Source organism: Coccomyxa subellipsoidea (assembly GCF_000258705.1).
Source record: "Coccomyxa subellipsoidea C-169, whole genome shotgun sequence".
In the NCBI taxonomy this organism is placed as follows: Eukaryota; Viridiplantae; Chlorophyta; class Trebouxiophyceae; family Coccomyxaceae; genus Coccomyxa; species Coccomyxa subellipsoidea.
The window spans coordinates 968,111-981,491 of record NW_005178035.1 but is presented as its reverse complement, the minus strand read 5'-3'; the positions used below and the strand labels follow the sequence as shown (position 1 = coordinate 981,491).

Here is a 13,381-nt window from a genome sequence, read left to right as displayed (position 1 = left end):
CTAGACAGACTGGATCAAGGATCTCTGCGCAGTGACTCCCCATGCGCAAGTGCCCCTCAGGAGCATGAGTAAAGAGGCACAACAGCCCTTGAAGCATAGAAGAGAAGTTTTGCAAAGAAGGTGCACAAGGTTGGACGCAGCCTGGGCACCTTCTGAGGGACTGAGTTGAAGGATTGCAGAACTGAGACTCACCAGCTGCAAATTGAAACACTCGACCATAAGGAGGACGCCTTGCAGGGCGAGTGAAAGCATTGCAAAACTTTTGGTGGCCATCATTATAATGACGACTACAAATAACCCAACACAAAGAACGCCATTTACCGTCACTGTTATAGACTCACCTTGTAGAAACATAAGCAGACTGCCGGAGCGATAAGCAATTAGGAAGAGATGAGACATCGTTGTAGGTGCTAAAGCAGTTTCAAGACCATTTGCAATGCAGCTTTGAAGCACATGGTGCTGTCTGCACATTGCGCCTGTGGCCACAGTGTTGAGTTGCAAGAGCAGTTAATGCTTGCAATGAATCAATTGGGTGACAGAGGTGATCTGGTATGAGATTTTTTTCATTTGTCATTGTAGAATTTGTAGGATGCTGCGCAGATCCATGTCTGTCTTGTGTGCACATGTGGTCATTCATCTGTTGATGCATCATAGCCATCAGCATGCTCTGTAACTTGATCATTGATCATGCGACAGTGCCACGACTCTCCACTGCAAACTGTTGGGTTTGTAGCACATATCTGTTCCATTAATCTGCATTCAGTACATTTGTCATGCAAAGGAACATGCATGTGACTTGCAAACTCAGAACCATTTTGTTGTACTGCAAGGCACCGCTATTCTCCCGAAAGAAGCTGAATCAAGACCACCAAAACCTCAATCATGTGCGGCTAGACCTATTGATAACCGATGTCATGTCATGTGCACCATTACTTCAGTCAGGCGGCTCTACTGGCTTGCTGCGCTGCCTGGCACTACTTCCGAGCAGGCTCATTCTTTGAAGGAGCGGATTGGAGATGGCAGTTACTTTCTTCCCAGCAGATGCTTGTGCGACACTGCTGCTAGCATGCCCTGCTGGCAGGTCACGCGGGTCCCTGTCAGCTGCAGATGGTCCGCTTCGTGATGCCTGCTGCATTTCTGAGGAGCTTGCCGATTCATGCTGTTCTGCTGGCCTTTCCTGGTCTTGATTCCAGACACCAATGGATGATGCCGACTGCAGTCCGGCATGCACCTGTCGCGCTGATGGTGTGCCTTCCCTGAGATTCCCGGCTGTGGTTCCAGCCTGCCTGCATCCTGAAGCTTCTGCTGCTGCCTCCTCATTGCTCGCCCTGCTGTTCACATGTTCCTGCTTCCTGTTCGCTGTATTTGGGGGTGTTTGCGATTTGCGTCGCGGCTCGCTCGCTGTGTCAGGTGGCGCAGGTGCTGAGCTGCCGTTGCGCGGCTCAAGACGCGGCCGTTTCTGACGTGGCTGTTTCTGACCCACTAGCTCTTCCCCAGAGCTTCTGCCTCGCCTCCTCTCTTTGGTCTGCCTGCTGGAGCGCGCTGTCATGGCACGAGCTGCGTCAGCTGTGAGCTCATCATGGCTGGCGCGGAGCAGCTGCTCGAACGGGCGGAGTGCTGCAAAGAGGCAGCCCTTGGCTGCTGCGTGCTTGATGAGCGCCGCCCAGGGAGCACAGCCCTGGAGCGTGCTGACGCGGCCAATGACCCACAGCGACTGCCTGCATTCCCCACCAGCAACTCCTTGTCTCTCTACAATTCTGGCTAGACTCAGAATTGACATTCAAATGTGCCCCCATTGCGACACCGCCAATTAGACTTCTGCGGAATTGCCTGGTTTGCATCTGGATCTAAGAGGTGTCAAAGAAGTTGGCTTGGAAGTACCTGGCCCGCGTGAGCGCCACATTCATGCGCCTGACATCGGCCAGGAACCCCAATCCGCCGCTGTCACTCGCGCGTGCCCTCACGCATGAGAAGATGACCACGTCCGCCTCTCGTCCCTTCAACACGCAAGCACATATTTTCAAGATTGTGGGCAGAGCAGCGTTTAAGAACTGAGAAGGTGAGAAAAAACATTTGGGAAATTTGGGCGGTAAATACCTGAAAGCCATCTATTGTTGCAAACTCCACAGATGCCATCTTTGCGGCGCCGTGCACCCGCTGAAAGTGTGAGCACAGTGCTGTGACCTGGGCTTTGTAGGAAGACAGCACTGCCACTGAGCCCAGAGCCTTCCCGTGCTCCTTCATCAGGCCTGCATAGCAGCCCATTCTCATCCAAGATTCTTGCCGTCCCATGCAGCTGTTCAGATACATCTGCTTTGTTTTATAGACATAAAATGCTGTGAGATATCAGGCAACTGGAGGATGCAGTACCTGTGAAGAGGGAGGATGCCAGATCAACCTCAGTGGAGTTGTACAGAGATGCTGCTGCCCCAGACCCTGAGCCGCTGCCTCTGCTCTCCTCGCCTTCCCTACATTTAAAGATTGTTTTTGTTCAGGCGTCGCTCACCGGCAATTACAGCGTTGGAGCGTGCAGATGTCTGTTCTCCAACAAAGGGCATCAGAAATGAGATAATTTATCCAGTGATGCTCTGATACGACTCCAAGCTGCAGCAGTACCTGCAATCGAAGAACGCAAATGGAGGGAAGCAGGGAGTCCGATGGAAGGGCGCAGTGCGTGCATTTCCCAGCACCGCAGGGGCATCCTTCAAGTGGCCGCTGTAGAAGAAGGAGGAGGGCCAGGCGCTGATGGCTGGATGCATGCGGTATTGCTCAGCCAGCAGGGACACCGCCACACCACCCTGGCCATGCGCAGGCCTTCAGCTCCTTGGACATGGGATGGCAATGCTTCTCACACTCTGCACACTGTCCCTGGGCAGCTGCTTGCATGCTTGTGACGGCTCGTCTTGCCTCGACTGCCTCGCCTCGTCTGTAAAGGGATGACTAACGGATTGCGTGACTCTTCTGCAGCACCATAATGCTTTTCCTTATATCCGAATGTTTTGGCGGTGGCAGCAGGCCAAAAATATAGATGGAGAGGGACCACCTGCTGCAATCGCTCGAAGAGGCTGCGCGACAGCCCAGCCGCCTCGGCTTCTCTGGACACAACTGTGGCCGGCAGCTGCTTGGGGTCTCCCACAAGTACCACCTTGCCGTCAGGCTTGAGCATCTGCAGCGGGATCAGCGCTGCCGGCTCCACCGCCTGTGCTGCCTGCAGCGACGCCCATACCCTTAATACAAGCATTTGTGGCAATGCCTTCTGATCAAGACACAATTGTAAACTGAGAAGATACAGTAGGATTGGTCGGACAAGTGTGCTTGCCTCGTCGATGATGACAGCGTCAAAGGCTTCCAAGCCGCCAGCCTGTATTGCCAGCAGCTCTCCGCCGGCAGACGACAGGGTGCACACAACGGCTTCAGCCTCCCTGATCACAGCTGCACGCACCGCGCGGCTGGCCTGCTGTACCTGCTGCCCGCCAACTTGCACCTGCAACCCATAACCATGCTCATTTCCTAAAAGATTTGATCCCATGATGAGCTGAGCAATACACACAGTGTGTCAGCAAGGACCTGGTAAGGCAATAAGACAGGTCAAACCTCTTCTGTGGCAGCACGCAGCTCGGCTGTCAGTTGCCTGCGCCGGCTGTGCAAGGCATCCAGCTTTGCCTTCGCTTTGCCACGGTCAGCTGCTTGCTCATCACAGCTGCTCTGCTTGCCTCCTTGCTCGCTGCCGTCTTCACCTGTCAAAAAACAGACATTGTTGGAATGCCTGGCTTGGCAATTAACATGCATCCTCACATGCCAGGTGCATGCTTGTTTGCCCATTAAAACGTACCTGATTTGCTGCCTGCTCCCGCACCGGCCTCCTTGTCAATGTCTGTGCGCACTTGCGTCAACTGCTTCCCCAACGCCACACGGCGCTCGTGGGCAGCTGCAAGGCGATCTGGGGGGAGGGGGGGCAGCAGGACACACAATTTCCTCAAAAAAGGGACATCATCTATCTTGCAAGGAAACCTAAGGCAACAAAATAGCAGCGATGTCCCAAGACTTCTGCTACACAGTAGCATACCAGAGGCTGAGACTGCCGATTGCTCCTCGTCCGCGCGGCAGCCCGACAGGGTGTCGATGTGCAGAGCCTGAACATCAGCGCTTGTAGCCTCCAGTACGCCCAGGCGCACAACAGAGGCAGACCTGCCACACGCAATGTCTGCCTTTCTATGTGCATGCACACAAGTACGGATTTAATTCCGACAAAATTGGCAGGTGCCGTCCTCAAGGCTGCACGCTCTGCACACACCTTGCCTTGCCGGCGGCATTGAGAATGTTCCTGGAGAGGCGCAGCGCCAGCTCATCAACAGCCGCATTGGACTGCGCGCAAACCAGCACCCGGCGAGCACAGGAAGATGCCTGCGCGCTGGGCTGATCAGCTGAAGCACCGCCAGCGCTGCCCAGGAATGCAGACACCACCGACACAATTGTGGATGTCTTTCCTGAGCCGGGGGGACCCTAAGCATCACAGAATTCTCCCATCAGCCATGTGAGCCTCCAATGCTGATTGTGGCCACATGGGAGTATTACGCTCTGGATTGTATGCCTTCAAGATTCAGTAAGGTTGGCACACAGGGATAGGAAAACAATCAGAATTATTCTTGGGAAACAAGCTGGGATGAAGCTGGACCTGGATCAGACTGGCAAGGCTTTGTCGCGTGTCCAGCGCGGCAGCAATGGCGGCCTGCTGCGAGGGATTGTGCTGGCGCTGGAAAGCGGAGAAGCTGGCTGGCAGCCCTGCCCTTCCCAGAGCTGGGCTCATATGACCCGTGTAGCGCTTGGGCTGCAGCAGAAGGTCCAGCAGAGCAGGCGGGAACTGGGCAACCTTGCACAGCGCCTGCAAAGGATACAGCATCGATCGACAACGCATTTGGAGAGCGATGTGTCTGCTTGACTTGACTTGACATGACAGGGGTGCACATTCCTTGTCCTTAGATTCACCTGGAACTGGCGTAAGTGAGGCACACATGACAGCAGGTGCTTGGCCTGCCACTTTGTGCGGGGCAGGAAGGTTGCTTGGAGATCCTGGGGTGTGTCACCTGTCATCAATCACAACACCATTATGGCAGCAAATCCATGTTGCCTTGAGAAAAGTCTCAGCATCAGTATATGTTTACAAATACATCTGAAGCACGATGCCTAGGTTTACCGCTCTGCTTGGGAGTCATATTCACGAGTGCCTGGACAACTTTCTGATCTCGGCTGGCTGGATCCCTTTCAACGCTCTCGACCAGAATGAGAAGCTGCACTGCCTCGTTCCTGCTGGTGCCCTTGGACGTGCTGGTCAGCAAGAGCACATCGCTGCTCCTGAAAGGCTGCCTGTACAACATCACGTGCACGAGATTCATTGCATGTGCATGCCAATATTTTGCGTAGTGCAAAAAAAGACGTCGAAAGAAAGCTAGCAGGGAACGCACCCATCTGAAGCGTCCATGAGGAGCTCGACGACATGCATCTCGCTCTGGCGCTGAATGCTGCGGAGCTGCAGGACGTGATCACAACCCCTCCGTCCAGATGTCTCCAGGGCCTGCAGAAAACATTTTCTGATCACTGTGTGAAGTATTATGCCATTTTCTCAATGATATGACAGGCTTGATCAGCAATCTGTTTTTCTGCAATACAGGCGCTCCAAATACCTGTTTGAGGTTTGAGCGCAGCTCCTCCAGCAGGAGGTCGTGGAATGTGTTGCTGTACAGGTTGACATCATCCCAGGTGGTCCTTTCAACTGTGCCCACCCTCAGCCCTGATCTCTCCTTCATGATATCAGAGATGCTGTGGCCCAGCATGTCGCGCTTCACAATGTCCATGGTGAGTGTAGCCTGCTGACAGCCATCAAAGAACAGCAGTCAGACAGCTTGAAGGCATGCATGCATATGCTTTAATTGCCAAATTAGCCTTCTTGAGAAGGCAAATACGGTATTCAGGCGAACATTTTCACACGCTACTTTTTAGCAGTCTCCATTCTACCTGATTGGAGGTAGTGCTCTGGACTGTGCCAGTTCGCCTCTTGGCCCATTTGTTATTGTCCGGGGGTGCAGCAAGCTGGATCATCTTCCGCTGTGGCTTGGAAGCCAATGGCAGCCCCAGCTTTGACCTTTCCTCCTAAAAATTGTGCCAAAGCTCAGCAGCAGCATAATCTTTTTTGGTTCACTATTTGCCTGGTGAGAATCAGACTATATGTAGTCCAGCAATACGATGCTGGGCTGTTACCTGCTGCTCAGAGGACTTCCTCCTGTCCCGTTCCGCATCCAGCTGCCGATCAGGAGTGATGGAGAGCGGTCTATTTGACCTTCCAGGCTCACCAGAACTTTCAGCGCTCTGCTTTGCTCCGTAGTTGCTGCTGTGGCAACACGAGCATGAGCAGGTCAAACCAAACCCAGTGTTGCGCAGAACAAACCGGCTTGAAATTATATGGCAGGTTGCTTTGTGTGCATGTGTCGGCGTCATCGTTGAGAGAGCAGGCGTGTACCTGCATGGAGTAGGCGCATACCTCACACTTTGTGGACCAGGCTGTCGCAGAGATGGGCGCTTGAACTTTGGTTGCTGTGTGGCAGCTCCTTTCATCTTGCTGATTTCAGCCTTCAGCTTGCTCACTGGCGCAGCCTTAGCCTTGCTGTCAGCATTGCCCCTGCAAAAAAAAGGATGAGCAGCGGCTCATACTTGCGGATATAGAGTGCTGGGATGCACCATACAAAGTTCCGTACCACATGCATGCATGCATGGCTCAAGCAAACGAGATGCATTTTAGGCTACATACCTGTCATTGCTGGTGGAAGCCTCCTTACGCCCAGACATTGGCCAGTCTGCAGGCCACAGAGTGTTCACATCAGCGTCCGTGATAGCGTGCCGTGATCTCTCCTTGCGGCCCTGCTGTACCACTGGCGCTTGTGCAGCAGCAGGATGGGCTGACAGTCTGCTCCCCGGCTGCTCAACCCCACCATTGTTTTGCTTCATAAAGGCTGAGATGGACTTCTGCTTCTGTGGGGACGTCAGAGGTCTCCCATGGGCAGCCTGCACAGGACCACATTCTTGATAACGAGAAGAATATGGAGGCTCATGGACGTGAACACAAGCCAAGAAAGTCCTTTTTTTTTACCTGCGGGACTTTTGTGGCTCCAGCAAGTCGACTAGGCCAGTCCTGCAGAGGCTTCTGTCCCATGTTTCCTGGTGCTACTGATGAGAAGTATGACCCAAGCCGCACCCTAAATTAGAGACGGGCATCTTATTAGAACAAAAGTGTTGTTCAGGCATACTCAGGAGCAGAATCCTACATACACTGATTCAACCTAGATATCATCAAGGGTATATAAAAGGATATAATCTACTTCTTCAAATAATGCATGAATTAATTAGGATGATTCTCATGCGCACTTTGCGTCATCGGAAAGGCAGCTGCTGGGAGCTAGGACTCTCTGCGCAACATCAAGGCACTCCTCTGGCAACACTGCAGTGATGGGCTTGGGCAGCATGTCCAACACCTGGGACAACAATGGCGTTAGAAGGAATGAGATGGTGGCAGGCTCAAGCACGCGAATCTCGATAGGCACCAGTGTCACTCACTTGAAAAAGAATGTAAGGCACCGCACCTGGCAGAGGCTGCTGACCCACACTTTTGAAAGTGCGTCTGGGCACTGCAGCCCCCACAGCAGAGCGTTGACAAGCCAGGACATGTCACCCAGGGCCAACAGGACATCCTCAGAGACTGTTTGGCTACTAGATGACCGACAGCCTGACATCAGGGCCCAGGCATGCGGCAGCAGCCGGAACATGGCTTCAAGAGCAGACTGAGCCTGCAATTCAAGAGACGTCATCAGGCTGATGACCGAACATAACACCAACTGCTGGACATCTGCCAATTATCTTGCTGCATCTCAGGACTTACCGCATGCACAGACACCTTGGAGAGCCCCTCTTGCAACAAATTCAGCACGAGGCACCAGGACCCCTCTGCCAGTGTCTGGAGATTGGGAGGGATCTGCTGCGAAGTTGCTGCCATTGCTTTGGTGAGCCTCTCCAGAAGCACCAGTAGAGCAGTCATCTCTTGGTGGACCAGGGCCTTCAACATTGCCGTCGTGTCAGACGATTGGTACAATAAAGATGAGGACCCACAGGACATGTTGAATCAGCCCAGGTGCAGAGACAGAATGTTTCCAAAAAACAACAAGTGATCCTACCTGTGGCATAGAGAGGGTCTGCACAAATGAGATCTCGTCTTCCAACGCCGCCACACATCCAAAAAGGGCATCCGTGGCTTCGCCAGAGATAAAGGCCTCCAAATTTGGCAGCTTCGCCCACCGCAGCAGTGTCTGCTGTGCTGGTTGATGTAGCAAGGCATCAACCCCCACCATCAGGTGCGCTAATGCTGATGCTGTCTCACTGACCTCGTTCTCTGGCACCTCGCAATAAGAATGCAAAAGCACCATGCCTGCACTCCTCCGCACATGCTCAAGCAGCAGAGCTGGGTAGTCCAAAGCCCTGCTGCCAGCAAGACCCAGTCAAAGCACAGAGTACTGCCACCCTCTCAGCAGCTGCAGGTTGAAGCTGAGCGTCAGATGAGTGACGAACCTGACAGCACTGTAGCTCTCTTGGCTGTGCGGGTCCCAAGATTGAGGCCACTGCATGGCAGAGTAGAAGGGCGAGGACTGGAGGCCTGAGACACTGTGAAAGCCAGCGCCTCCACCTGCTGGCCCGGTACTGGCTGCCTGCGATCCTCTGGTGCGGCACAGCAAGGCAGCTGACCGAATGATAGCTGTGTACACATGAGGGTCCATGTCCAACATCTCTCCGCAATCCTGCGCACCGAGCTCAATTGTGAATCAAGGATGTCCTGCAAGTACCTGGTGCCAAAATCAATGGCTGCCAAAATTTTTTACCCAGGGTGACGAGTACCTTCCACAGGGTTGGCGAAGAGAACCAGCTCATATTTGCATAATGACTGGGCTGCGCTGGGTCCCCGTGACCAGATGAAATGTTGATGTCCCGAATCACAGATGCGTCGTCTGTGAGGAGCTTGCACAAGAATTGCACTGCTGGGTTGTGGTTGGTAGATGAACAGTGCACCTTTGCCAGCCTACATCAGCATAGAGATTTGTACAGAGGAGAAATGAGGCTGGTAAATCTCACGAGGGGGAACAGGTTGGCTACAACCACATAATTCATGAGAATTTCAAGTGGGTAAGGAGCACATACCTGATCAGTGCAGGACCATAGATGTGCATGTGAAGGGTTGTCGGGTAGCCAGCATCATGGCATGTGTTCAAAATCCCAATGGCTGTTTGCTCAGAGATGAAAGTCAAAGAAACCTGGCCAGCTGGCTTTGCCAAATTCTGTGTATCATGCAGCAGGAAGCACAAGATCCGTGATATTGACTGCCTCTCATCTGCACATCAAAGGCTTTTAACACCCTCACGATAGAGTAATATGATACTATGAATCTGCGGATAGGCCGAGTTTCGACTAGCAGGCACTTACCTTGCGTTCCTGCAACTGATGCAGCAAGCGGCTTCATGACCTTCACAAGAGCTGTCAGCAGCTTCAAGCTGCGCAATGGCACCGCTGCGTTTCTGAGGCGATCCAGAGCAACATCTGGAGAGCAGCCGCTATATTGCCACGCCTGGTATAAGAAATCGCAAAGTCTTATTGAGCACAATATCATCTTTGCATTAAGTTAAAGCTGATACTGGGAGGCATCAGGGCACAATCTCAAGAAGCTGCAGAACAAGAGAAAAGCGGGTTCTTGAAAATAAAGTGTGGATGATTACCATTCCATGCAGACCCTCAAACACGCTGTGCAAGCACTCCACCGCAGCCCAATTTGTTTGCTGGTCGAGGGAGCAGGAGTGCTCAAGAGCCAGCCAAATGAGCTGGGGCAGATGTTCAAGCAGGCAAGCCATCGCACCAGCTCTCATCCGCTTCAGTACATGGTTCAAAGCCAGCCATGCAGGGCCCTTCTGCTGCTGGTAGCGCAGCCGCCCTGCTCTGTGAGCCTGAGTCAATGCAGCACACAGGTGTGAGTATCTGGGGCTGGCAATGGAAAGTTTGCATAAAGACACTAGTCAAAGCCATACGCCGTTGCCAGCAATCCCACCTGCTGCATGTCATTTCCAAAGATCACTGCCCAAGTCCTGAGGATTGGCAGGAGGGGCTCGACATCCTCCGCTGTGTCAATCTGTCTTGGCAGGAAGTCCAGCATCTGCAAGGTGTGCATTGCCCATCAGACTTGTTGCCGAATGTATCCATTAGTGTGGTCTTGACATTGACTACTCCTGGACATGCACAAGCAAGCAACACATTGATGAACACACCAATGAACGCAAGTTTGCGTCGTGGTGCGAAAGCAGCCTGTAGACTCCCAGAGGTGTGCCAGTGTCCGTCAGTCGCAACTCATGTGATGACATGAGGTGCAGCAGCGCTTTTCTGGCTGCTTCCATGACATCTGCATCCTCGAGACTGTCCAAGTGCAGTGCCTCATATAGCGCATGCATCAGCATGGGGGGCAGATCATCATCAGGGCCTGTGCATGGGAAAGGCGATGCTCTGCTTATGTGGACATCAATAACAATGCCTCCGACCGGCTGTGTGCAATTGTGCGCAAAGTATTGCTTGGTGCACCAGGTACACAGTACCTTGGATCTCGAGAGCTGTTGCTAGTTGCCAGGAAAGTCTTGCTGCGTCCCTTCTTTGCAAGACGCAAAGGATGTCTGTCCTGGATTGTGCCTTCCATTTATCCTGAGATGTCGTCACCACTCTCAAGCACCAAGCTGTACACAATAGAAACATGTACAAGCAACAAGGCTGGACACTTGGATCATCACCTGAGCTCTATGGTGTGCGCCAAGACACTCCAAACATCCCTCAACCTGCTTGTCCAGCATGTTGCATAGCGTCTGGACTGGAGTATCCGTATCATGGTGGGGTAAGACGGCTTCCAGGAGCTCAGAGAATGCCTGTGACTCGTTGCACCACCAGTGACCAGAATTGTGATCCTCAAGATACCTTGATATGGTACTCTCGATCCATTCTCCAGCAAAGGCTCCATTCATAATGCTGACCATCAGAAACCAATGCGTGCAGCGATGGCTGGCTACTGGAGGACTTCGATCTCGCCCAAAAAGATCAGAGCGTTTGTCTAGATGCTTCTGATCAATAAATATGAGTTTCGTAGGATGAGTCTGCCTATTCAGTCTTGTAAGTTCTGTCCAATCGACGCTTAGCTGTTTGGCTTTAAGGTTGTCTACAGCCCTACTAATTGGCGTATTTATACAGGAAAGTAATCGAGAGTAACAACGAATGAACTTTTTGTCCCATATGGATAAATCCTGTTTATGTTGCACCTGCAGTGCTTCTCTCAAAGACACACCTCACCGTGCATGCATACTTGCCACGTCACACTATTTCAGAAGCCACCTGGAAAGGCCCGTGGACGTGAAGACAGAGACAGAATTTCGCTTTCATTGAAACCTCTGTGTAATCTCTACGGGGTCAACATATGCCATCCATAGCATGCTGCATGCATGCACTGGAATTCAGATGCGGATGGGGAGCGCATGCATGCCCAGTACATTCAATGCCAAGTTGGCACTGCCAATCAAATTGATTGAGCATGCCGCATGCGGCACGAAGAATCCCACACCGAATGCTTGCAATGGCACAACGCTGTGACAGTGGCAGCTGCGCAATATGCCAGCTGCGGCAGTGGCCCTGAATGGTGGAATACAACTTCTACTGGGACTAGAGCTGCTCAGCCCAGTAGCTTGTCCAGACATGGCCCATTATCATCATGATGATGGCATCGCTGTGCTGACATGATATTTGACCACCCCAATTACACAGGTGCTGCCATTATCCCACACCAGTGGGTCTGAACATCAGCCCAAGCTCAGCACACACTGGAAAGGCGGAACTATTGCACAGACATTGTCTAGTGTTCTACAGACTGGCACTGTCATGCCAGGACAGGCTCAGGTGTAGCTCTGCTTGTTGTGCACAATGCCCTCGAATTTGGTCTGGAACCACTTGATGGCATCATCCTTGCCGACGCGGTGCTGCACGCCCACCTTGGCCAGTCTCTGCCTCCTCCTGGCCACACGGTAGCCGGCGCGTTCCAAGACAACGTAGAAGTCCATGCCTGCCATGCATCACAACAGCTGATCAATCTGCAAAGGCTCGATGCAGTGTCAGGCTCAGGAGGGACCAATGCAAATGCAAAAAACCTTTGCGACTCTGGAGGCATGCATAGCTCACCATAGATGCCTGTTGAGGGATCATATTTGATACCGAGATCAATGTGCTCGTTGATGCCAAATCCAAAGTTGCCTGTCTCTGAGAAGTTGCGCCTCAGGAGCTCATACTCCTTCACCTTCAGGCCAGCCTCCTGCAAAAGCATGGAAAATCGGATGTAAGTCTTGGCATGACCCCTCCAAACGGGTGCATGGTGATGAGTAGCAAATGTGTCTTGCTGAAATCTGCTGTACCAGTTAAAACAATGGATGTCATTTTTAGTCAGGAAAGTGCATGAAACCTTGCTGCATAAGATAATGACTCACAATGAGCTGCAGTGCCTTCTCGCCGCGCACAGTCACTGAAGTGGAGATCTTCTCATTTCGCCGGATGGCAAATGTGCGGACTGTGTAGCGAGCCTTGCCAAACACTGGCTGCTGCCCAGTGAGCTGCTCCAGCACCTGCGGTGCACATCAGCACATGCTGTTATTTCCTGCTAGTATGACTTGGTGTAGCACATGACCCAACCCCTTGATATATCAGGGTCACGCCCCTGGCCAAACTTCTTGATGGTCGGGAATCACTGATAAGAGGAAAGGATGATGCCAGCTTCATGCGCCAGCTTTCAGGTAAACAGATGTCGCCCACTACGAACGACAGCGAGTAATGAAGGAGTCCTCTTCACAGATTCTGTGCATAATCGAAGACATATCTGCTCCACATCGTGGGACACTATGGATAGCTGAAGCAGGCAAAGATTGAGCGTCTTTTTGGCAATTCCCATGTACCTTGGCTGCCTTCTGCAAGCGATCTCCAGACTCTCCCACACAGATGTTCAGGACAAGCTTTGCAACACGGATCTCCCTCATGGGATTCGTAGTCTTCTTGTCGTTCTGCAATGTCCAAAACAATGAATCACATTCTTAGTTATATCTTCACGGCGATGCAGCGTGAGGAGCTTTGGAAACAAGAGCACCTGTGACATTGTGACTTTAGAAAAACGTCAACCAATAGCTGTCAAAGTCCTGTTGTTGAGCACTTTGAGAACGTACCACCATCTTTGCGAAGTGGGATCGCAGCCAGGAAGCCGTCTCCCTCACACAAGTTTGCAGATGGA

The 13,381-nt window shown here is 52.3% G+C and overlaps 2 protein-coding genes across 2 annotated transcripts; both read right to left on the bottom strand.

The window, feature by feature from the left end:
- Positions 1–18: 18 nt before the first annotated feature.
- COCSUDRAFT_47507 (P-loop containing nucleoside triphosphate hydrolase protein) lies at positions 19–9,953 on the bottom strand (the record flags this gene model as incomplete). Its single annotated transcript, XM_005647626.1, has 25 exons — positions 19–608; positions 1,484–1,718; positions 1,882–1,997; positions 2,098–2,249; positions 2,371–2,468; positions 2,617–2,798; positions 3,044–3,208; positions 3,308–3,484; positions 3,595–3,737; positions 4,067–4,188; positions 4,295–4,365; positions 4,676–4,882; positions 4,987–5,084; positions 5,195–5,364; positions 5,463–5,572; positions 5,682–5,864; positions 6,256–6,385; positions 6,536–6,673; positions 7,417–7,523; positions 7,632–7,835; positions 7,928–8,056; positions 8,427–8,520; positions 8,785–8,837; positions 8,935–9,105; positions 9,807–9,953. The coding sequence occupies 25 exons, from the start codon at positions 9,951–9,953 to the stop codon at positions 564–566; spliced, it is 3,447 nt and encodes a 1,148-aa protein (XP_005647683.1). The 3' UTR covers positions 19–563.
- A 1,899-nt stretch (positions 9,954–11,852) lies between these two features.
- Positions 11,853–13,360, bottom strand: COCSUDRAFT_53519 (ribosomal protein L5). The gene is made up of 5 exons (XM_005647625.1): positions 13,317–13,360; positions 13,053–13,157; positions 12,591–12,725; positions 12,289–12,418; positions 11,853–12,172 (listed from the first exon to the last, which is right to left on the bottom strand). Exons 1-5 carry the CDS (start codon positions 13,320–13,322, stop codon positions 12,006–12,008), a joined length of 543 nt encoding a protein of 180 aa, XP_005647682.1. The 5' UTR covers positions 13,323–13,360; the 3' UTR covers positions 11,853–12,005.
- Between the last annotated feature and the right edge of the window lie 21 nt (positions 13,361–13,381).

What these genes read in the sequence shown, in the direction of transcription:
- COCSUDRAFT_53519 (XM_005647625.1), bottom strand. An exon ending in AGAAGGCACTGCAGCTCATT is followed by an intron (nt 12,419 to 12,590) that starts GTGAGTCATTAT and finishes ATGCTTTTGCAG; the next exon opens with GAGGCTGGCCTGAAGGTGAA. An exon ending in TCCCTCAACAGGCATCTATG is followed by an intron (nt 12,173 to 12,288) that starts GTGAGCTATGCA and finishes GATGCATGGCAG; the next exon opens with GCATGGACTTCTACGTTGTC.